This window comes from Vespula pensylvanica, chromosome 2 (genome assembly GCF_014466175.1).
Source record: "Vespula pensylvanica isolate Volc-1 chromosome 2, ASM1446617v1, whole genome shotgun sequence".
NCBI lineage: Eukaryota > Metazoa > Arthropoda > Insecta > Hymenoptera > Vespidae > Vespula > Vespula pensylvanica.
In genome coordinates this window covers 2,356,393-2,379,555 of record NC_057686.1, presented here as the reverse complement: position 1 = coordinate 2,379,555, position 23,163 = coordinate 2,356,393, and the positions used below count along the sequence as shown (strand labels likewise).

Sequence of the window (23,163 nt, the reverse complement as noted above, 5' to 3'; positions counted from 1 at the left end):
GTTGCGAAATATCTCGTGTACGCTATGATATAGCGATGCCTATGGATTTAATCGAATTTCACGTTTAGTTTGCGATAATTCTAGCAACGTAATAATATCTCTACGATATATGAAAAAAAAATTATTAAACAGATTTTATGAAAAATGTATTTATAAAAAGAGAATGATTCAACGAAAATCAATACTTGAATTTTTAATAAGAAAAATATAGCCGCTTGATATCTTCTTTTCTTTTTTCTTTTTTTAATTATTTAGATTAGAGTACATAAGTCGATAGACAAATAAAAATTTCTTAATTATTGTTTTCTTTATTTTGTTCATTTTGTTATCAAAATATTTTGTTTGATTTTGATCGTGTAATTTAAAATCTACATAATTTTGAAATCAATAGAATCTGTAATTTCTTCTTATCGACGCTCGGTAATTAAAATAATCTTAGTTAGTTAACAGTCCGTTGAATGACGCTATGTAATAAATGAATCCATTTTTTAAAACACTGTACTTAGTGAGCAAGGAAAACGATTGATATTTCATTCTAATTACCCAATCGGACAAATACCCTGTAAAGATTTCTTTAACTTCTCGTTCCGATCATCTGTAACAGCTGTTGTTTAACGTCTTACAAAAACGTAATCTAAATTCACGAATGCACGTCCAAAAAGTTACTATATTTCACCTTATGAACATTCCATACGGAAGTTTAATTTGAAAATTATTATACATTTTTAGTCAACATCATTCTTGTGAAAAATGCAGCCGAAATTACAAGTTTTATCTAACATCATAGAGGTAATATAAAAAACATATATATATATATATATATATACATATATATATATTACTTTATTTTAGTTAAAGATAATTTTTTATAATTAAAGATAATATTAAAAATTATTAATTTATAAATGAATTATTTTTTAGAGATTAAAAAATGTAACTACTACAGGTACAGGTCATTTATATGGAGTAAAACATAACGATACGTTAACGATAATAACGTTTAATATTGATAACAATAGTGATGATACTTTTAATACTCTGTCATTTGTAAGTTTTTTACCTACAAATGTAGATCCTTGTGGAATATTGTATATTGAAGAAAATGATGAAAACATTCCTGAAACATTCAAAGTAAATAGAACATTATTTCAATAATATATTTTTTTCATTTGTTTTCTTACAAATGTTGTTTTAAGTGATTATAATTTATTTTTTTAAGAATCATGAAATAGTTTTAAAATACTTGCTGAATAATACAAATGCAGAATGGTATTATAATAATGGAGAATTAGAAAAATTTAGTAGTATTGAGATAATTAATGAAAATAAATTTAAAGAACAATTCGCGTACGTTAGAATACAATTAGGTATACCTTTAATTGGTGAAAATGAAAAAATATTGGATACATTGAAGAAGATAAATGAACATGTAAGTTCCATTTAAAAATATTAATTATTATCTAATATAACATTGATTATATAATAATAACATTGATAATTATTATTTCAAAATAATTATACTCTTATTGAAATAAGATTTCATCTGGAAAAGTAGCATTTTATTTTCCATCAAAGAATATCTACCTTTTTAATAATAATGATGATGATGATGATATGGAAAATGCACAACTCAAGGAACTTTTTAATGTTCTAAAGACAAATGGTGGATCTGTACATAATATAGTTAGTATAGAATATATTGAAAATTGTACCATATCTTCATATAATCTATTTACTTTTATACTTAATAATATTTTTTAATACTTTTTTTGTTAGAATGCAATATATGCAAATGCATTATTACAAATATCTAAAAGAGAACCTAACAATGCATGTAAACATGCTCCAGTATTGCATCAAACAAAATGTAAGTAATACTGTTATAAAAATACATATTTTATATCAATGTACAATTAAAATCTTTTTTGTATATTACAGATACATTTGATAGTATAGAATATACCTTTAATATCGATAGATTAGTTTTAGTTAACCATGGTGTAACTTCTTTAGAATTATATAAAGCATTAGTCAAATCTATATGTCAATACATAAACATTGTAATAATGTTTTGGAAATCTAATCCTTCTATCTGCATTGACTATGTAATCCCATTGGAATGGTTCTATTTTAAACCACGAATACTAGGACATTTATTAACAGTGCCTTATATAAGTGGATGGGACGACGATAGTATGAGTAAGATAATTTATATAAAAAAAAGTAATCAGACACAAAAGTATACCGTGCTTTTTCTTCTTCTTTTTAGTGTCATGCTTAAAGCAATTACATACAACATTGGCATTAGATTTAACAAGACCTTACTTCCGCCGTATGAACAGTGTGCAATTCTTTAACGATGTACAAAACAACGATGTGCTCATAAATCCCCACGAATCTATTCCAAGCATTACAGGTATGGTCCCAACTTTTTCTTTATAATATAAAGTATTTACTCTATAAAAAATATGACATTCCAAATATTAATTTTTTTCATTAAGATGGTAAATCAAGTATTGTATATGGATTATATTCTTACCATCATTATATGCAAAATGAATTTGATGATAATGGGTGGGGATGTGCTTATAGATCTCTTCAAACTATTATATCTTGGTATAGGTAAGATATTAAACAAATTTTTATAAAAATATACTATGATGCAATCTAGTTTTATTTATACATTATAGATTACAAGGGTATACCGATATACCAATACCATCTCACAAGGAAATGCAAAAGTGCCTAGTTGACATAGGTGACAAACCATTTAACTTCATAGGTAGTAAACAATGGATTGGATCTACCGAAGTAGGGTTTATATTAGAAACTCTTCTTGGAATCAATATAAAAATACTATGTGCTTCGAACGGAGAGGAAGTATCGTTTTTAGCTTCGGATCTTGCACATCATTTTGAAACACAAGGAACACCAATTATGATTGGTAAGATCTACAATAAATAATCAATTCGATTATTTTAATTAAATTAAAATTTGTATTCTTTTGTCATAGGTGGTGGAGTATTAGCTCACATAATTTTAGGAATACATTATAATGAATCTTCTGGAGAAGTAAAGTTTTTAATTTTAGATCCACATTATTGTGGTTCTGAAAAGATAAATACAGTAATAAACAAAGGATGGTGTGGATGGAAAAGCAAAAATTTTTGGAGAAAAGATTCATTTTATAACATGTGCCTTCCTCAAAGACCTATATGTATATAATTTCAATAACCTAATATCATATTGAATAACATATGTATAGGTTAACCAATGTAATTGTATTACTTAAAATATGTTAATTGCACAATCTGCATTTATTGTAATATAAACATTGTAATATAACAAAAAATTTTATATGCTATTAAGTTCTATTTTTTTTTATTATTTCTAGATATTACATCTCTATATTTAAAACAAAATTTGATGTTATGTGTCTTTACAGTTCAAATTATATGATCCTCATATATATATATATATATATATTATTTCCATAAGTTTATTTCTTTTTTGGTAATATTTTTAATAATGTAATGATAACACGACTCTACATATAAAAAAGAAATGTTTAAACACACTTGTTGAAGTATATATATATTGTATATCCAAAATACAATTCCATATAGACCAACTGATTTTATTATTTGAATTTATATGTAACTATTAATATATATAAATAATATACATTCTATATTCCCCCAGATTTCTGTAATAATTGAGCAAAACGGGAAGTGATAAGTAATGAAACGTCGATGAATCTATCAACGCAATTATTTAAACATGTTTCTGTTCGACTGTCCAATTTATTTCCTGGTTTATCGACACATTTATCCCAACATAATTCATTAAATTCATGGATCTAAAAACATAAAAGATTAGTACATACATGACATAACCTTTTAATACAAAAATATGTATAATTAATCTTAAAAAATATTAATAATATGAAAGAGATAAATATAATTTTACGAGTATTGTATTTTCACATAAGTTTTATATTAAATGAAATAATCGTGTCGTAGAATATACTTAATTACTTTTATAATTACCTGTGCATTAAATCGTGCCGTTTCTTCTTGAATCGTTAAGAATTCTCGTAATTCGTTATCATCTTTTTTTGATTTAATATCTTCATCGAAAGAAGGACTGTCAAGTAAACTTGACATGATTTAACGAATGCTATTACAATCAATAAAAAATAACAAATCCTTTTAAAAAGGATAATTTTTAATAACTTATTTTTGATTCACACGTGCTATGAAGCTAGAAGCTATGTGATGTTTCGATATTTCGATATGTCTCGATAGTACATTCAAGATGAAGAACGTTCTCTTCTCTGATTGGTTCTTTCTCTAATTGTAAATAAACATTGTTTACAAAGACGTAGCATATTACAACGCAAAATACCGAAAAGTATTATTTTTAATATTTGAATTATATCTTTATTTTTAATCAAATAATTCAGCATTATAAAACGAGACACTATCTATTACATTAATTTTTATTTGTGATAGAAAAAAGTACAAAAAATACACGAAGCCGAATTAATTATATTTAATATAAATAAATAGATATATACATTAAAAACAAATAGATCGTGTGGTAATAAGTAATACTGATATTCATTTGGAATACATATATATATATGTGTGTGTGTATATATATATATATATATATATAATATCATCTTACTTATATACATTCTTTATTTTGAAAATTGAGGTACACTGGCATAAAATCATTGAATATAACTATAACAAATTACATTATATCTTAGCTGACCAGAAAAATTCAATATGAATATAGAAGTGAACCAATCAAGATCTGAACGTATCGAGTATTTCAATTTCTTTGAGCTAAACTGCTATTTGCAGGTGCCACTGACATTTCTCCTCCTTGCGTATTATCACGCTGTGGACTCTATACAAACAAATTCCTCATTAATATGCATATTAAAAAATAATATTATTAACAAATACTAATAACATTAAGTAAGTAATAGACGGGAGAAGGATTATTATTACCTTTACATGAATTTGTTTTTTTAACATAGCGGCTCTCAAAATTAACATACGTGTACGTCTTTGATATTCTTTACCAACACCAATAGATTTTTCAAACGTTGTACTTCGTTGATCAACATCCTTTGCGTATAAAATCTGAAATAAGATTCGATAAAAATTATGACATATCTCATTAAGCCAAGATTTTTTATTATATAATATTACCTTATTATGAGAATCAATACGAGCTTGAATTTGTCCATCAAGAATAAGTTGCATCAATTCGTCTTCTAATTCTGGAACTGTTCTATTAAATGCAGTTGCCATTCGCCTCATATCAGCACTTAAATACGGACTAAAATATTGAATCAATGCTCTATTTCGGATTTGTGTGTATAAAACATTTACATGTGGTGCTATATAAATATCTAGAAGTATATTATCCTTTATCTCATCAAGTAATTTTAAACAAGACGCATATTTTGATTCATAAAATTTGAAAATAATATCTCTTAATTGTGGTTCCAGTTCTAGAAATAATTTGAACGAACTACTAAATATAACTTGTTTTTGTAACTCGTGTCTATCAAAAGTAGCCAATGCACAAAGGCCTCCGTAAAGTGCTACATTTCCAGGTGAAAGTAAATCTGGACAATCGCAGTGATCTAACGACGCCTGTAGAAAATGTCTTGCAGCCATTTTGTATTGTCTTGTAGCTAGTTCTGCTAATCCAGCTGCAACCTTTAATTTTGTAATTATAGCCTGATTGTTGTCTTTGCCATGAAGATCTGGAAAATCTGGTGTACTTTCAGCCTTAGTTACATAGCTAAGCACGTGCGACCAATTTTGTAAATAAACTGACACCTTAATTACATTCAAGCACATATTAACAACGTGCTTGCCACTGGTACAATAATCCCGTGCTCTGGAGTAACATTTTAAAGCATTGACGAGATCACCACAATCTAAGTAATGATCTCCTAAATCATCGTGACCTCTTCTTATACTTTCTTTAATCGAATTACTTTTGTAATTTTTGAGATCTGTATCAAATTTCTCTAATTTTAAAGCGGCCTTTTTAGTACGAGATTCCAGCCACATTTGATCTATCGTTAGTATATCTTGAGAAGTTGATTGTGCCGCAATATCTGGTAATCCAGTAGAGCCAGTACATTGAAGAAGTTTTTTATGTAAATTTGTATAAAGATTAACGTTATAAGTAGTCATCACATAAGCAATTGCCATCTTCAATGCTTCTACTCTTAACATAGGACAATGGTCTGCTATATACATAAGCCTATATAATTTGGCAAGACCGGTATAGCTGTTGGCGTAAACTTCCAAATCCTGAAAATAAGTATATAATTCAAAAGTCGATACAAAAGAATTAATAGATATGTGTATATTAAAGAATTTTATTTATGAATCTAAACGACGTAAAAATTTCTAATGCAAATTAAAAATTACATAAAAGAAAGTTGCAAAAAAGAATTACATTTTCAATATTATCTTTTACCAATGATTACAGTTGGAGTGAAAAAAAAAAAAAAAAGAAAATAAATAAATAAAATATCGATGTATATTTTTAAGGTTATTTGTATTGTTGGTACGTACCAACGTTGGATTTTCAACGATATATGGTTCTTCTTCGGCATTGTCATTATCTTCTGCCGGAACATCAACTTGCATAGGCTCTACCACGTTTGGTTGTATATTTGCAAACATGATATAATATATTAATTTAAATCCAAGAGTATTAACATTCTACGAATCCATCGATGTCCGAAGAAACTTTATATACCGGTTCGTAAATAACTCTTTGTATGAGTGAGAAAGAATACATCCACCCTCTCAATATATGTTGTGTTATCTATCTATATTATCGAAGTATTCACACTTATTAACTGTAGCTGTACAATAAAATAGAACTATCTAGAGAAGAATCGTACAATATATATATATATATATGATTTTATATATATATATATACACATACAAGAAAATTAAGAATACATACGGTAAAGGAATGTTAGTACATTTCTATTTCTTTCGTCAATTCTATCGAATCGAATTTATTTTTTCAAACACCAAAACAATATTGTAAAATTGGAAATATTATTTGTACAAAATTAACAGTATGAAATTATTATTATTATTATTATTATTATTATTATATATATATATGATTTGAAAATGAAAATAATCGCGTACCGTACATCAATGCAAATAGGATTTGTTGCGCTATCTACAGTTACAAATGTTTACTACGCGCGACCATATTTCAAATCTGTTATATATATTTGCGTAGTATTTTATTATCAATATCGAGATTAAAATAAAAAGAGTAATTGAATGAATTATTATTTTTTTTTTTTCAATTTGACAAATATTTCTTTACTTTCTTATTGATTTGTATACATAACCAAAGTATTGTTATCACATGATCATATCAAATACTATACTATGTAGACATAAGTTGATCTTTAAAGAGAATACGATTATTTATATTATATATAATATTAGATAAATATCATTATAAAAAAAATTGATAAGATATTATTTAAAACAGCATTCTTCAAAATTTAAGGAATAACGCACGCACGCACACACATATATGCAATGGATTTGAATAATAGAAAATATTTATAAAAAAGATAATACAGAGTTTATTCTTGTTGATTTATAAAATAACATTAATTTCACAAAACATTTAATTATAAAATGCAAAGGACGTTCAAAGACCTTAATGTAAGATATTTTCAAATATTAAAATAATATTCCTGTAGTTGTGTTCCTGTACATCTTGTAAATACAGAAACAGAATATTTACAAATGAAAATTTATTATTTAAAACGTATATTATTACACTGTAGAGAATTTTCCTGAAAATGTTCACATATACAAAGGCTTCTGCCTCATAGAAACTTATGTCTGCTTACATAATGGTATATAACATTGTGTTTTTGCAATATGTTATACAATGTACACTTAAAAAAGTTGTTTTTATATTACCAAATAATTGTAAAACAGTCGCTCATTCAATCTTCTAACATATTAAATGTGTGTGACAATTAATGAATCTTTAAGACACTATAGAAAATAAAAGTTTTTTATCTCGAAGTACACGATCAAAAAATTCAAGCAACAGGCTAATGTTTATTTGTAAATAAGAAAACATACCAAAAATATTAGAAAAGAAATGTAATGTATTTACCGCCTTAGCACACTGTAATAAGAAGCACATGACCAAGACGGTCATATACGAAAAGATAGCACTAACATCTCTTATGAAAGATATACACTGGAACAATAGATTTTCTTTTAGTCCGTTTGTAAACTTTTCTGTGGCGCATTAATATATTCTCAACCTCAACACGTTCCCCCTGTTTGTTGTTGATAAACTTCTATTGTATCTCCTTCTTCCATTTCAAGACTCGTTGGTGTGTCCAACTCATTTATAGGTTGTCCATCAAATCTAAATCTTACCGCTGCTATTGCCAAGCCCTATAAGATAATAAAAGTATCACTTTATTGTAACAATATATATAAATAATAAAAAGAAAAGATGTAACGTGCAAAAGATTTTACTTACTACACGATCACAGTAAGCATTCATTAGTTTTCGAAGAGGTGTGTGCTTCTTAATTTTAAACTGTACTACTGCATTATCCTGGCCTAAAACTTTTAAGTTTATATGCTCTGATTCTGTTTTAGTCTCCTACAAAAAGAAACGATTTTTCAAAAAACTGCTTAACCTTATGCACTGTAAACAGTATTATGTTTGCAGGTTATAAAACATTACCTTCTTTTCGTCGGACATGATTAAAGCTTAAAAAAAAGCGCAATTAATTTTGTCGAAAGATGCTTTAATTCTTAGAAAACACTTAACAGATGAAATACTAGATTTACCTAGTATATATTTGATATATTATATATTTGCCAAATATCCCGCTTCTAGCTTTATAGCAATACTCACGACATTTCGATGATACACGAACTATATATATTACAGTTGGCTATACCTTATTTTATTGATGTAGTTATATTTATGAGATCCAATGAGACATCTGGAGGACAATCGCGCAACTTACAAAATATTTGAAATAATCCAAATAATTTAAATATTTTACAAATTCAATCAAACTCATTAATCAGAATTCATTAAAACATTTCTATAATTCTTCGTTATATATTTTCGATAATTATATTTATATCTTCATATCATTATCGATGAATTTTTAACATGAATAGAAATTTCAAATAACTATTACACATAGTCGTGTATTACTTTTAACATAGATATACAAATGTATACTTCAAGTTGGAATCATTAAAAAATATCATCTTCGAGCAAATCACTTTTAAAGTCATGTAATACGAAATAAAATAAGTGTACTACGATTTGGAAGAATATTAAAGTTGATATTAAAGAACAAAAAGAGAAAAATTGTGATTAAAGATCTCAAATAATTCATCGAAATTGTTAGATTGGAGGAAAGTATATAACATGTTATTGGTTGATTTACAAAAGCATTTTTCCGAGCGCCAAATAAGTGCGAAACGTTAACCATATGTAATAGTACCTTAAACAGTTACCACAGAAAATCCAATATGGTGACAGTTGTAGAGCGGTTCTGTCGATCTTCTCTAATTTAAGATAAGAAAATTACGATAATGCCACGAAAGTAATAACAATAATGAAAATTCGATTGAAGATATAGTGATCAATTAAAAAATTCTCATGTCATACCTATATACTCTATAGGTGATCACTAAAAAAATATATTTCTCCAGGGACAGTGGCTGGAACTTTGCCACACACTTTGTCCTTTGAGTTGTATTTAAAGATAAAAAAAATTCATTTCTTGAGAAATGGAGTGTGTCAGAGTAGAAGGTGATACGGAAACGAACGACACCGAAACTACAAAAAGCAAAATTAAAGATAAAAATGAAAGTTGTCTAACAGATGTTTTAGATATTAACACTCGTCTGAGTCTGGAAACAACAGAAATTTCAGAAGAACCTCATACAAATGGTATTTCCCAAGAAAATGGTTTATGCGATTCTTTTTCTAGAACAACCGATTCATCCAATCATCCTCCACAATCTCAAACAATGGAAACTAGTCATTTAAATCAACATGGTACGTTTAATCAAATGGACATAACGTTAAGGCGCATTAAATACATTGTTACCAAATTAAATATATTTCAAAGCATATGAAATTTGTTAAAAATAATTATGCCTGTTTGAGTAACGATCTAATTATTTCTCACATATTGTCTATAAATATATCCGATTGATGTAATTTTTAAATGGCATTGAAAGTCAAATGATCGTTAGATTTAATCTGGTTCATAGATTTGCTTTTGCAGAGTGTACTTGTATTAAGACATTTATAGCTTATGAACACTATAAAGTATTGATTTAACGGAGCTATAAAAATACATTATTTTTTATTTCACAGAAAAAATGGAAACGCTATCCTCGGAAAATAGTGATAATGAAATTCAATATGTTAGTTATACAAGTGAACTGCAAATGCCTGATATAATGAAATTGATACAAAAAGACTTAAGTGAACCATATTCTATTTACACGTATAGATATTTTATCCATAACTGGCCGAAGTTGTGCTTCCTGGTAAATATACTTTAAGATAGTACTTTCATTTAACCAGTGCTGCCACTTAAATTAATTTTCTTTGGTACCATATATTTGGTATTTTAAAAATAATAGAGTAATATATTAGTACTTGAACTTGTATAATATTTTTAAAAGATATCAATATGGAGTAATATAGTAGCAAAATAAAAAGAACTTAGCCAGCTTTGGTTGGATTCCTTTATCTTTCAGGTATAGAATTTACAGAAAACTCTTGCTTTTTGTTCATCAAGGCAATGCATGGCGACGAGTGTGTAGGTGCCATTGTTTGCAAGCTGGACATCCACAGAAAGGTAATAAAACGTGGATATATCGCAATGCTAGCAGTCGATGTAAAATATCGAAAACGCAAGATCGGATCGAATTTAGTGAGGAGGGCAATACGTGCAATGGTAGAGGATGATGCGGATGAAGTTGTATTGGAGACTGAAATAACAAATCGACCAGCTTTACGATTATATGAAAATTTGGGATTTGTGCGTGATAAACGATTATTTCGATATTATTTAAATGGAGTGGATGCTTTACGGTTGAAATTATGGTTTAGATGAAAACCGCCAGAGTGCTTATGTCAATAGGAACTTAAATAATTGCAGTGTTAAAGCAAAAGATTTGCATCCTTCCTCGGACAGACATACAGCATTAATGCCACAGGGATTAATGTGTACGCACAATTTGCTGATGCTAACTTTTAATGAAATAATAATTATAGACTGCATAAATATTTATGCTATTATTAATTAGAAATACAAAAAAAAGATCGTGCAACAATATAAATCTATTTAAATATTAAAGGGATTATATATAATATTGGAAGAGAAATTTTTGATGATTTAATTCTTGATATAAATTTATAATATTTTTTAATCATGTTAGATTTTCATTTCTAAGTTTTCTCAGATCGTTAGTTAACAGTAATTGCTATGGCATTAATGCTGATCTTTTATATAGATTTCAATTACAGCCTACAATTACATAAATTTGAAAAAGTGATAGGATGGAATAAATCCAGACTGTGAAAAAAAATATTGAAAATAATCAATATATTTCGCGGTATCACACATTATTGGGATGTATACACCGATGCAATAAATATATACACTCATATGCTTTTAGCAGAATAAATAAATTAAAATAGTATTGAAGAGATTATGTCGGATAGACATTAGATAAAAGTTTTTCATTATATATATATGTATATATATATACACATTGTCTTCACACACACATACGCACACACATATGTGTGTGTGTAACGTGTATCTATCTCTGTGCAGTATTCTACAGACTATAATTGATTATGAGTATTATATTGCAAAAAGTGTAGCATCCTTTCAATGTGTGATTAATGACTTAAAAATAAACATCAAATGTAAAGTTCTCTCAGACAGAGCTACAAACAGTTAGGTAAAATATTTCCAATTGAAATTATAAAATTAATATACGGACTGTCCGCTATTTATATATATATATAATATATATATTATATATATATTATATTAAATAATGGAAAAAGAGAATTATTGTTCGTAAAATTAAAATATTCTGGAAAATTGTGCGTCTCGTGCTATTATCGCAGGAGTCGTACATATCACTGTCTACCTTCTATATCTACCTTTGTATAAAAATGAATGCGAAGCACAGATCAATCATGATGTAACTATCAAAAAATATGTAAAAAATGTTAATAAAAAGTAGTAAATGTTTTTACCTACAACTTATTTAATTATAACTATCTGTACATTTATTTGCCTATCGCCATGGCTACAAATTTCCAAAATATTTTCGACCTTGTGTGTCACTAGATGATCTTTGTCATCACCAGATGATGACCTTTGAAATTTCGATTATCGTATGTACATTGTTACGCTTATAATTACGTTGTATATAAATATCTTTATTTTGATATAAAATAATTTTATAACTTATATAATCGTGACGACAAACCAAACGTTAAAAAAAGTATATCTTAGTTATACAAATTATTTATGTTAATAAAATTGTTGTAAATATTTACCGATTTATAATGTTAAACATTTGTTATATCTATTTTATTTTATATCTATATATATATATATACACATACGAATTGTAAAATCCCAAAGATATTATGTATAAATCTATCTACAGATAAAAATATATTATTCATACATATAAAAACGAATACCGCGAAATCTAGTGATTCAAACTGTTTCCAACCTATGTCGGTAACCGCGTTGTTCAAGAGCTTCATCATGAGTTCGTTTATAAAAACTGTCTTAGCAGTCTAGTAGAATATAGAATCGAACTTGAATTTACTTCGTAGTATAGTGGGATGATGAGGAAAACATGTTTGGTTGATTGAAAGAAAGAGAAATAATGTTACAGAATACGAGACAGGAGACAAAAAAAATGTGCGATAAATATGTTATCGGCTATTGGGTACGTGAAAAAAAACGACAAAAATTAAACTTCGACGATTTTGAGAAAGTATGCAGAACAGAAGGATTTTCATTAAAATTAGTAAGTTTTATGTATTTTTATCGAAATAATCAATTCGAAATAAAAATTAATTAGAATATTTATTATATTAGAGGTTATGGTTTCATAGTTGTCACGTTTTTTTTTCGTTATATATTATATACGTCTTATATGCAGATTTGTTCTAAAGAGAAATTTCTGTTAATATTCTATTTCCATATATTTTTATTCCTTTTAGGTAGATATTTACTCGAGTTTAGAATCACAGGGACCACTTCATGTATTTCTACATAAACTCGTGGATTTATTAGCACATGCTGAAGGTGGAAATGGAAATGTAAGATAAAATTAATTATTTTATTTCTCTTTGATACCCTATCATAATTATCTCTTTACTTTTAAGGCTATAAACGTAACGTCGAAACTGCAAGAATATATCGATAAACATCCTGAATTAATAGTTATAGATCCCTTGGAGAATGTTAAGAAATTGCATAATCGATACAAATATTATAAAATTATCCAAGAAAGCATACACTTTAATGGTAAATATGATATCAGATCTCTTAGCAAAATTATTTATATAAATCAGCACATTTAATCTTGCTCGGTGTTTTTACTTACGATATATTTTTTCTTGCAGACGTATTTATTCCAAATTTTGTAGAATTGAAGAGTACAAATGTTCTTGAAAATATGCGCATTTTAAAACAGAGCGGAGTTAAGTTTCCTTTTGTTTGTAAATCGCTTCTTGCTCATGGATCAAGTGATGCACACAAGGTAATTATTACATACATAACCGTTATAATTATTCATATATTTATATACAAGAAATCTATATTCTTTTGCCAGATGATGGTTATTTTCAACTCAAAAGATTTAAAAGACTGCCAACCTCCATGTGTTGCTCAAGATTTTGTCAATCATAATGCCATTTTATACAAACTATTTGTAGTTGGAAAAAATTTTCATGTTGTTGAACGTCCAAGCTTGAGGAACTTTTATTCGGATGATTGTGCATCATTAAGCACATTGTTTTTTAATACTCATGATATATCCAAACCTGATTCTAAATCAAAATGGTCTATACTGTCGGAGGAACATATACCTACAGTTGTGAAACCGAATATTGAAATACTCGAAAAAATCGTCAAAGGAATTACCAAAATATTTGGGCTTCATTTAGTTGGCATTGATATTGTGATAGAAAATGATACTAAGAAATATGCTGTTATAGACGTCAACGTTTTTCCTGGTTATGACGGATATCCAAATTTTTTTCAGCATTTAATAGACAGTATTAAACAACTTTTAACAGAACGTAAAGTTCTTAGACAAAATTCTAAAAGTTGTACTTTAAAAAAGTCTCACAGCGATGATTTAGATTCCGGTTTCGAAAGTGACGAGAAAAAAAAATGTTCTACCAAGTAAATAGAGAATATATAAGTACACTCATTTGCTTGTATGTTTAAACATCGCGTTTTTATATTTATAAAATTAAAAATATAAATAGCGTTACAAATAAATTATAGCTTATTTAATATGATTAATTTTTTATCTCAAGTACAAAGATATTTATATTGATCAAAGCTATATTATTATTATACATTGTAATACGGTAATGGTAAGTTTAATGTTTTGAAGACAGTATAATCGTAATGTCTTATTTTAGTAGAAATAGATGCATAAAGATGTCAGAGTATATTTCTCTCTTCTTTTCTTTTTTCTTTTTTTTTTTTTTTTTTTTTTTTAGAATTAAATTGTCCGATTGTCACATACATATAAAATTTTTTCTAAACAAAATTACCGACTGAATACTGTGATTATAAAAATCTTGAATAGAAAGTTTTTACTATTTGTACATATATAAGCAATTTTGCATTTTTTGTGACAGAATAATTTTTTATTTTTTTATTCCTTTTTTTTTCTTGATGTGATAACAATAAATTTGAACAAATCAAAGATGTACATAGTGCTATATATGTATATAATGTCCACTATATATATATCGTATATAAAGTTCTCTTTTTACTTTTCCATTTCATATTGTAATTAACAGAGCTTAGAAATTTACGTGGTCATTTGTATGTTCCTTTTTACTTATTATCAGGTGGACGTTTCTTCAGGTGATAATAATCTCCAAATATCTATAGTAATATTTGCTATATCATGATAATAATATACCAGTTAAGAATTGTTTATTTACATGTATGTACATATATTTTTTATGAATAAAATATACAAAAATTGATCGCATGTAGCGAACTTTGATTTAGACATATTATTTTTACATAACATATATATACGATTAAATTATTTGTATTTTTCTTGTTTATTTCAGAACTAAATATAATTACAAATACGTTTTTTTTTTTTTTTTTTTATTTTAAAGAATATCAGTGCTATCTACACTTACTTCGCCTGAGCTGTAATGCAATAACTGAAACATGAAAAAAATATAAGCTAATTCTTTTTAATGATATTGGAAATAATAATGTTAGAGGGTATTAAATATAAAAATCATAATTTACTTACACTCGTGGTATCGCATAAATAAGTCAATGTACTGTTACTAACAAGGGCACGATTACATATGGCTGCTGAATTTTTCATAACTCTAACTTCTCCAAGAGAATATGAACATGAATTTGGCAAGTATAATTCTCCTTCAGAATGAGACGTTTCCGATGAAGTCTACAATAAATCATTCTTTTCATATATTTTTCAATGTAACATGAACACATGCAAAAAAATTCTTATATTGCATATCTTACCGTAGTAATATGTGTAACAGGTATATTTTCAATATTTGCATCGGACGTATTACTATAAAAATAATATGACAAAATTCGTTATTAAGAAATAATTTTTAAGGACTAACGATATTAATATTTTCCATACCTGAAATCTTCACCCTCTGATAACTTATCAATTACTTTTGTAGGCAAGTGTGGATTGGAAGCTATCATATTTATATCAGAGCTCTTATCATTTTTATCGGTATTATCATTTATAGTAAAATCTAATTTTGTACTGTTTGAATAATTTTCTCGTTTCTGTTTTGAAGGATATTCTTCTACTTCAGATTTTCTATCGGATACTTGTCCTTCAATTTTTTTATCAAAATAAATATCTTTAACAATTTGATCTTCACATTCGAGAATGTCTTGTTCGTGTGAAATATCATACTGAGTACTTTTTTCTAATACTTCATTTTGTTTTAATTCATCGATCGAACTTTTGCTATCTTTGATCTCCATGGTATTTAATGGATAAATTTCAACAGATTTTTGATTATATTGCATAGGATTGTTGAGAGAACTTGTATTAGAGATAACGTCGTCCTGTACTTTGCATTCGCTCTCTTGCACAACCGCTTTCAATGAACAACTTTTTTCATTTTCGTAATCATGTTTTTGTATAGATAAAAAGTCTAAGATTAAATCGGATTCTCGGTTCATGGTATCAGTAAACAATTTTTGTAAAATAGTAGGAATATCATGATTGTACGCATTCGAAAGCATTTGCAAATGCTTGATTAATTCTTGTAACATCAAAGGATTATATTCTACATTCGATAAACTATTAACTATCGAACGTTCGAAATTGATCTTCTTCTCCAAAGATAGATGATCGACAAATTGATCTTGACGTTCCAATAAACATTTTGAAGTTCTAGGAAGAAGTAATGCCTCATTATCAAATGATGTTCGATTGGATTCGTCATTCTTTTGCAAATCTTCGAGGACGTCAATATTATTAGAACGATAATTTGTTGAAAGAGGAACACAAGCCGTAACTTTTCCATTATTAGAACAAATATCTAACGTTTTATTTTCTACGTCAGGAATATTTTCTACGTTTAATTCGATAGAAGACAAATTAAACTTATCTAACGTAATAATTTTATCAATCGATTTATCATTTTGTTTTTGTTCCAATGAATACGTAAGAATCTTCGAAGTTTCCTCTCTTAAATTACATAATTTATTAGCAAATGACGAATAATCTTTTGTGATACACGGATTAGTTTGTAATTTATCTTCTTTAGGTATAACGATTATTGCTTCGTTTGATAAGGATAACGTTGATTCATCACTTTCTTTATGTTTATATACAAGTTCCGAAGGATTTAATTTCATTAATTTCGTATCATCACTTTTAAGGGCTATTAAGTTACAACGTGTAACGTCAGTATTATTAGGTAACTTAGTATTATGCGATTGAGTAGATAATTTCAATTGAAATTCTTCTAACATTTCTTCTAATTTCTTTTCACCCTTAGAAATACTTTCGATCATTTTATCGTAGAGAAAGAATATATCATTGAAATCTTCGATCGAGGGTGGATTTAATTCGATCTCATTAAAATTACTATTATCTGAATCTTGCGTACTGTTATCTGAAATATTTCTTCTCTCATCTTTTGATTTATACGATGAATTATTTTTTAAACTGTATTTTTGAAAAATATTTTCAAAACGTTCCTCGATCTTGTTATATAATTTTTTCTCTTGGTGCCTTTGTAAATCATGTTTATGAATCATTTTAAAAGTTTTCTCATGCTCCGTCCTTTTATTTTTTTTTAATATCTTAATATTATCTTCTTCGATTTCTTTGATATTATCTAAAGAAGTTTCACTCGGATTTCTACCGATCCTTTCTCTATAATTACTAACATTTTCATCGTCCGCTTCATCGTCCCGATCATCATGCTCGTCATTACCATCATCATTGTGAAATTTACTCGTATCCTTTTTCTCAAATTCCTTTATAAATCTTTTTGACATAGCTGTATCGGCATAAGGATTAACGCTTTTAATAACAATTTCTCGGTTATTTAAGGGTATACGTTTAATACGATCCGAATAAGAAGAAGAAGAATTTGGTTCGCCATTCGAAAGAAAACAGTCGACACCTGTCCTTGGCAGATGTTTCGAAACGTTCTCTCGATCTTTATTCTCTTCCCGTCCATTATTTATTTCACGTTCGGACGATAGATCATTCCTCCTTTCGTCTATCAAATCTTTAGAATAAGAATCATCTTCGTCCTTCGAAATAGATTTATATCGTGTTATATCTTTCTCAATTTCGTCTTGATTTTTTCTTATTCTAAACTTTTTATTAATCGATCGATTCTTTGAACTTTCATCGATCTCATCGATCGTTTCTTTCATTCTTGGTTCATTCGTATTATTATCTTTCAATGATTTATTATTTATACAAGATTCATGACGGAATTCGTAAATATTAACGTTAGAATTATTATGAACGAAAGATGCGTCGGGTGATATGTTGACGTAGCCCAAATTTTGTTTCGTCAATTCTCTTTTGATATTTAATGGTGGACCATTTTGAATCGTTAAAGTTTTTATCTTACGTTTATTATCATCGACTCTATCATCTTTCGTTGTTTCATTTTTCTTCGAGATCGTATTTTCTGAATTATGAAGCTCGACTTGTTCGTAAGGTACGCAACAATAGCGATTTCTTTGTCGATAAAGAATATCGCTGGAACATCTTTTCGCAATTCGAAATTTTGGTTCCAACAATCGTGCAATTCTTTTGTCACGTTTTTCCGTAATTTTCTTTGTCAAAATTTCGTCTCTTTCCGAGTTACTTTCGGTCTCTCCATGATCGATTTCTTTCAGTTTTGAGGACACAAGTTCGCGTATGTATAGTACTTCTTCTTTTTCATCTTCTAAAGGTGGTTCCAGATAATCGGTATACCTGAATTTTTTAAAAATTTAAATTATAGATCGAGAAAATCGGTTAAAAAAATATAGTAGTTAGATAATAAAATATTTATACTTTAAATAAGATAATCATTATCTAATCATTATATAATATATAATACGTAATCATTATATAATAGTGTTAATAATAACGTATTTATATAAATATATATTGTATTATACATATAATTATTATTATTAGTAATATTTATTTAAATACTATTATTATTGTGTATAAAAAAAATAAATTTATATATATATATATAGATAGATAATAATAATCTTATTATAATAATAACATGAATAAAAACAAGAATAAACAATTAATTAACTTGTTAAAATTCAACCAACCTTTCCTTCTTTTTAACTCTGCGTTTAGTTTCAGTTTTAGAATATAGCCAAGTAGCTTCTGTTATTTTATGTTGTACTTCTTCGAGTATTTTTTCTGCATTTTCGATTGCACTTTGTGTATCAGGAGTAAACAATGGGCTCTCGAGGTCATTCGTCTTGGATATTTGCTTGTCCGACTTAATATGATAATAATTAAAAATATTAATAATGAGACGAAAAAAAAATGATAATAATAATAAAAAAAAATTCTCAGCTTTAAATTGTAATAAAAAATGAATGAACTTTTTGTAAGAAATACGGAAAGAAATAAAAACAAATATCGTAAGAATAATATAAATGAAAAATTTTTTATACCAATTCGATATCAAAATCAATAGTTGTAGATCTTCGATCAATTGTTTTTTCCCTTGAATTTTCAACTTCTTCTGAAATTCTTCGAGATTGTGAAGAATGTACAGAGCTATGATCGATAAGACTCGTTGTGCTGGGATAAAAATATTGAGATTCTTTGGTATTTTCCTGTTTTTTGCAATAACATTCGTTATCCGATCTTCGTTGTCTTATTTTTTTCTTTGGTTCATCTATCTCGTATTGTTGTCTCCTGAAAAATATATCATTGATATATCAAATAAATTATACAATTACAGTAGCATATACGTGTGTGTGTGTGTAATTTATATTTACATATAAAAAACCTATCATTGATGTAGTAAAAATAGTAAAAGTAAGTAATAAAATTTATATAAAACTTATATTCGCATAAAAAATGTATCATTGGTATATAAAACAAATTTATAGTAAGATTTATTTAAAATTTATATTTATATATAAAAAGAACGTATAATATCGACTTATAAGACAGCTATTAATATTTTATGTAATAAGAGAAATATTATTAATAAAAATTCTTATTTACAAAATATTTTTAAACATTTCTTAATCGAATTAAAAAGAAAGAAACTCTGAAATATTTCATAAACTCGTTTAATAAGAAAGAAACATCTACGATCACATGGGTTATAATAATACGTTTAATAATTATTATGATTGAAATACATAAAATTACTAACATTATATCGGCGACGATAACAAGACAGTAATTTAATGTTCTTGCGGTCTTTCGAACGGAAACGGAACGTTCCGCGTCGCGGAACGATCCAGCATGTTCTGCGACGTCGCGAAACGTTCTGCACATCTGGTTCCGCACCGTAAGATTTCTATACACTCTGTTATCGACCCTTAAAGGGAACGACCTGTTTAGTACGAATATTCCTAGTGCACGTAAACGATAAGAAAAATTTTATGAATCAATAAGAAAAAGAAATATATATGTTTGTGTGTGTGTATATATATATATATATATATATATATATATATTGTGTATATATATATATTTATTTCATTTTTTATATATATATATATGTATATATTTCTTTTTTTTTCGACGAAAAAAATTTCAAATTCATCCCATTCGATAAAAATGGCTGCCGAAAAAAATTTATCAATTATTTTGATACTTTCCTCGAAATAAAATTAACTTTTAATATTATTTTCAATTTGAATTACATAAATTATATTGTTTTTCTTTCTTTTCTTCTTTTCTCTTCTCTATTTTTTTCTTTCCTTTTCTTTTTTTCTTTCGATTATCAAAATCTAAGGAAAAAATTAATTGTAAAATATCGAAATAAATTTTGCAAGTTTTGTTTTTTCGAGTAAAGAATGATGTCATTAAAGCAGACGTCATTGATCTCCACGTATCTCCAAGAGGTCTCCCGGCTTTAATGCGCCATGATCAATAACAGTACGTCGAAGGTACGCACATGCACGGTATGCTTTAAAGACGATGGAACATGACGAATGTGCATCGAAATATATGTATATATTTATGTATTTATATATAATGTATAAAATTGAGATTTCAAAATATACAAAATCGTAGCATAAAACTTTATTGGATTCTGATTGGTCAATATTAACGTAGTCGTAAAAGTCAAGCAAAATTCAGTCTTCGACTTACGTCACGAGATTTACGATATTTTATATTTAATTATTCATTTTTTATCAATTGCACGTACACATTAACATATAAATATTTTATTGAATTATTGCGAGCGAACAGAGAGAGATGGAGAGAGATAGAGAGAGAGGGAGAAAAAAATGTATGTGTGTGTATATATATATATTATATATATATATATATATATATATAATAAAAATAGTTTGTTCTATTTAAGGAGATGCCCTTATATAAAAATATTAATTAAAAAATGAAATAAATATATCGCGTGACAAGTCCGATACGAAGTTGTGATATAGAAGAACGATGACGAAATACTTAGTTCGAACTGTCGTGTGACGATACTCCTTAAGCGGTAACGATCGCGTATGTTGACCCTTAAAGGTGAAGGATCCTTTACATCGAGTCATGTGCCATGTTCAAATTGTACAATCGAATAAAATTGCATTGCAGAATGATACTTTTCTTTCTATTGTTTATTCGTCATTAATGAGTATTAAAAACAAAAAGAAAGAAAAAAGACACTGACATTGCGACACGTTTCTTAAAAAAGCATCTACCTAGATATATTTTTTTTTTTTCACGACACGATGAACATTATTTGAATTATTTTTCTAATCAAATTTAATCTTCATTGCAATATTTTTAATCGCAATGAATTTTTCATTTTATTTAATTAACAAAGCGAATCGTAAAGAAAATGGCGCGTGACGACATGGCGAGCGCGTTTCTTTTCCACCCTCAAAAATCCTTATATCGTATATCCTTTTATGAAAAGACGAACAAAATTTTAATTACTTTTATAATCCAATGTAATCTTTATTGGATTATTTTTAATTTCAATAAATTCTTTTTTCTTTTTTAATTTAACGCGAACGATGAGAATATTGAGCCACGCGTATTTCAAATATACTTTATATATATATATATATTTCTTTTTTCTCTATGAAATGATTATAACATTTCGATTACTATTAATTACTATATTTAAAGCTTGTTACATTATTTTTCATTTTGAGTAAATATTAGTAAGTACGTGAATGAAAAAGAAATGTCATGACATAATGGCGCATTTGGTTATAATGCATACACATATCTATTTACACTAGATATATATATATATATATTTATATATATATATATAACATATATATATATAACGTATATATATAAAACATTTGTTTTTTTTCTTCATTGAAGGACAAGAAGGATGATTTTCCTTACTGTATTATATTTAACTTGAATGAACTCATTAATGTCGTATGATCTAAAAGAAAAAAACATAGGTGATGAAAAATTATGGAATAAATTTACCGTTGAATTTTTATCATAGTCATGTGACCATCGTCGCTCGCTTTAAATTCGGATTCGTTCGGTGGCAGACGGTTCAGACCGTCTGGGAACGACAGATCAATATGCCGGTACTGCGTTCTTTGTCCCGTAACCATCCCTTCTCTTCTCACCCCTCTTCTCATTCTTTTGCTCTCTCTCTCTCTCTCTCTCTCTCTCTCTCTCTCTCTCTCTCTGTCCCTCACGCTCCCTCTCTCTCTCTCTCTCTCTCGCTCTCTCAATAATTTCTACCCCAGCTGAACATTGGCATTGATTTTCAATGTCCAGAAATTCTCGCGAGCTTACGACGACGTAAGCGCTGGGAAATTGATTCCGAAATATGAAAATTCGTGACGTAAGACCTCGTAAGACGATTCTAATCGGATTAATATCAATGTAAAAACATCGTCCAATAAAAATTTTATTAAATTCATTTATCATTTTTTTCATCATACATTTGTACGTTTAAGAATCTCAATTTTGTTAAAATTATTATTCACAATATTCAAAAGGAACGTAATTTTATTTTTATCGTTGAAAATATTACGAAACAAAGTGAAATAAAAATGATCTTTTGCAACAATGATCGTTGACAATATTGGAA

The 23,163-nt window shown here is 27.3% G+C and overlaps 7 protein-coding genes across 12 annotated transcripts; 3 read left to right on the top strand and 4 right to left on the bottom strand.

The window, feature by feature from the left end:
• Window positions 1–483: 483 nt before the first annotated feature.
• LOC122637589 (ufm1-specific protease 2) lies at window positions 484–3,364 on the top strand. Of its 2 annotated transcripts, XM_043829808.1 has the most exons (11): window positions 484–629; window positions 730–789; window positions 922–1,131; window positions 1,220–1,429; window positions 1,537–1,683; window positions 1,777–1,867; window positions 1,939–2,199; window positions 2,270–2,416; window positions 2,502–2,622; window positions 2,691–2,944; window positions 3,014–3,364. In XM_043829808.1, the coding sequence occupies exons 2-11, from the start codon at window positions 751–753 to the stop codon at window positions 3,223–3,225; spliced, it is 1,692 nt and encodes a 563-aa protein (XP_043685743.1). In that variant the 5' UTR covers window positions 484–629; window positions 730–750; the 3' UTR covers window positions 3,226–3,364. The 2 variants fall into 2 exon arrangements, with proteins under 2 accessions (XP_043685743.1, XP_043685742.1); XM_043829807.1 differs by having other exon boundaries at window positions 487–789.
• Window positions 3,365–3,578: 214 nt separating this feature from the next.
• Window positions 3,579–4,287, bottom strand: LOC122637592 (mitochondrial import inner membrane translocase subunit Tim8). Its single transcript, XM_043829815.1, has 2 exons — window positions 4,050–4,287; window positions 3,579–3,859 (listed from the first exon to the last, which is right to left on the bottom strand). The coding sequence occupies exons 1-2, from the start codon at window positions 4,164–4,166 to the stop codon at window positions 3,689–3,691; spliced, it is 288 nt and encodes a 95-aa protein (XP_043685750.1). The 5' UTR covers window positions 4,167–4,287; the 3' UTR covers window positions 3,579–3,688.
• Window positions 4,288–4,683: 396 nt separating this feature from the next.
• Window positions 4,684–7,147, bottom strand: LOC122637590 (COP9 signalosome complex subunit 1). Of its 3 annotated transcripts, none has more exons than XM_043829812.1 (5): window positions 7,021–7,147; window positions 6,618–6,877; window positions 5,229–6,350; window positions 5,025–5,159; window positions 4,684–4,920 (listed from the first exon to the last, which is right to left on the bottom strand). In XM_043829812.1, exons 2-5 carry the CDS (start codon window positions 6,726–6,728, stop codon window positions 4,843–4,845), a joined length of 1,446 nt encoding a protein of 481 aa, XP_043685747.1. In that variant the 5' UTR covers window positions 6,729–6,877; window positions 7,021–7,147; the 3' UTR covers window positions 4,684–4,842. The 3 variants fall into 3 exon arrangements, with proteins under 3 accessions (XP_043685747.1, XP_043685745.1, XP_043685744.1); XM_043829810.1 differs by having other exon boundaries at window positions 6,618–6,913; window positions 7,021–7,124; XM_043829809.1 differs by lacking the exon at window positions 7,021–7,147 and having other exon boundaries at window positions 6,618–6,928.
• Window positions 7,148–7,828: 681 nt separating this feature from the next.
• LOC122637593 (small ubiquitin-related modifier 3) lies at window positions 7,829–9,018 on the bottom strand. Its single transcript, XM_043829816.1, has 4 exons — window positions 8,913–9,018; window positions 8,806–8,831; window positions 8,596–8,721; window positions 7,829–8,507 (listed from the first exon to the last, which is right to left on the bottom strand). Exons 2-4 carry the CDS (start codon window positions 8,821–8,823, stop codon window positions 8,373–8,375), a joined length of 279 nt encoding a protein of 92 aa, XP_043685751.1. The 5' UTR covers window positions 8,824–8,831; window positions 8,913–9,018; the 3' UTR covers window positions 7,829–8,372.
• Window positions 9,019–9,361: 343 nt separating this feature from the next.
• LOC122637591 (N-alpha-acetyltransferase 30-like) lies at window positions 9,362–12,399 on the top strand. 2 transcript variants are annotated; one of them, XM_043829814.1, is made up of 4 exons: window positions 9,362–9,897; window positions 9,970–10,146; window positions 10,471–10,646; window positions 10,901–12,399. In XM_043829814.1, the coding sequence occupies exons 1-4, from the start codon at window positions 9,876–9,878 to the stop codon at window positions 11,216–11,218; spliced, it is 693 nt and encodes a 230-aa protein (XP_043685749.1). In that variant the 5' UTR covers window positions 9,362–9,875; the 3' UTR covers window positions 11,219–12,399. The 2 variants fall into 2 exon arrangements, with proteins under 2 accessions (XP_043685749.1, XP_043685748.1); XM_043829813.1 differs by having other exon boundaries at window positions 9,363–10,146.
• A 446-nt stretch (window positions 12,400–12,845) lies between these two features.
• Window positions 12,846–14,668, top strand: LOC122638024 (inositol-tetrakisphosphate 1-kinase-like). Its single transcript, XM_043830629.1, has 5 exons — window positions 12,846–13,169; window positions 13,366–13,464; window positions 13,531–13,672; window positions 13,771–13,907; window positions 13,980–14,668. The coding sequence occupies exons 1-5, from the start codon at window positions 13,026–13,028 to the stop codon at window positions 14,556–14,558; spliced, it is 1,101 nt and encodes a 366-aa protein (XP_043686564.1). The 5' UTR covers window positions 12,846–13,025; the 3' UTR covers window positions 14,559–14,668.
• A 465-nt stretch (window positions 14,669–15,133) lies between these two features.
• On the bottom strand, window positions 15,134–20,562 carry LOC122638097 (putative uncharacterized protein DDB_G0287457). 2 transcript variants are annotated; one of them, XM_043830773.1, is made up of 8 exons: window positions 20,284–20,562; window positions 19,568–19,814; window positions 19,214–19,389; window positions 16,029–18,857; window positions 15,902–15,953; window positions 15,663–15,821; window positions 15,544–15,567; window positions 15,134–15,289 (listed from the first exon to the last, which is right to left on the bottom strand). In XM_043830773.1, exons 1-8 carry the CDS (start codon window positions 20,406–20,408, stop codon window positions 15,275–15,277), a joined length of 3,627 nt encoding a protein of 1,208 aa, XP_043686708.1. In that variant the 5' UTR covers window positions 20,409–20,562; the 3' UTR covers window positions 15,134–15,274. The 2 variants fall into 2 exon arrangements, with proteins under 2 accessions (XP_043686708.1, XP_043686707.1); XM_043830772.1 differs by lacking the exon at window positions 15,134–15,289 and having other exon boundaries at window positions 15,512–15,567.
• Window positions 20,563–23,163: the final 2,601 nt, after the last annotated feature.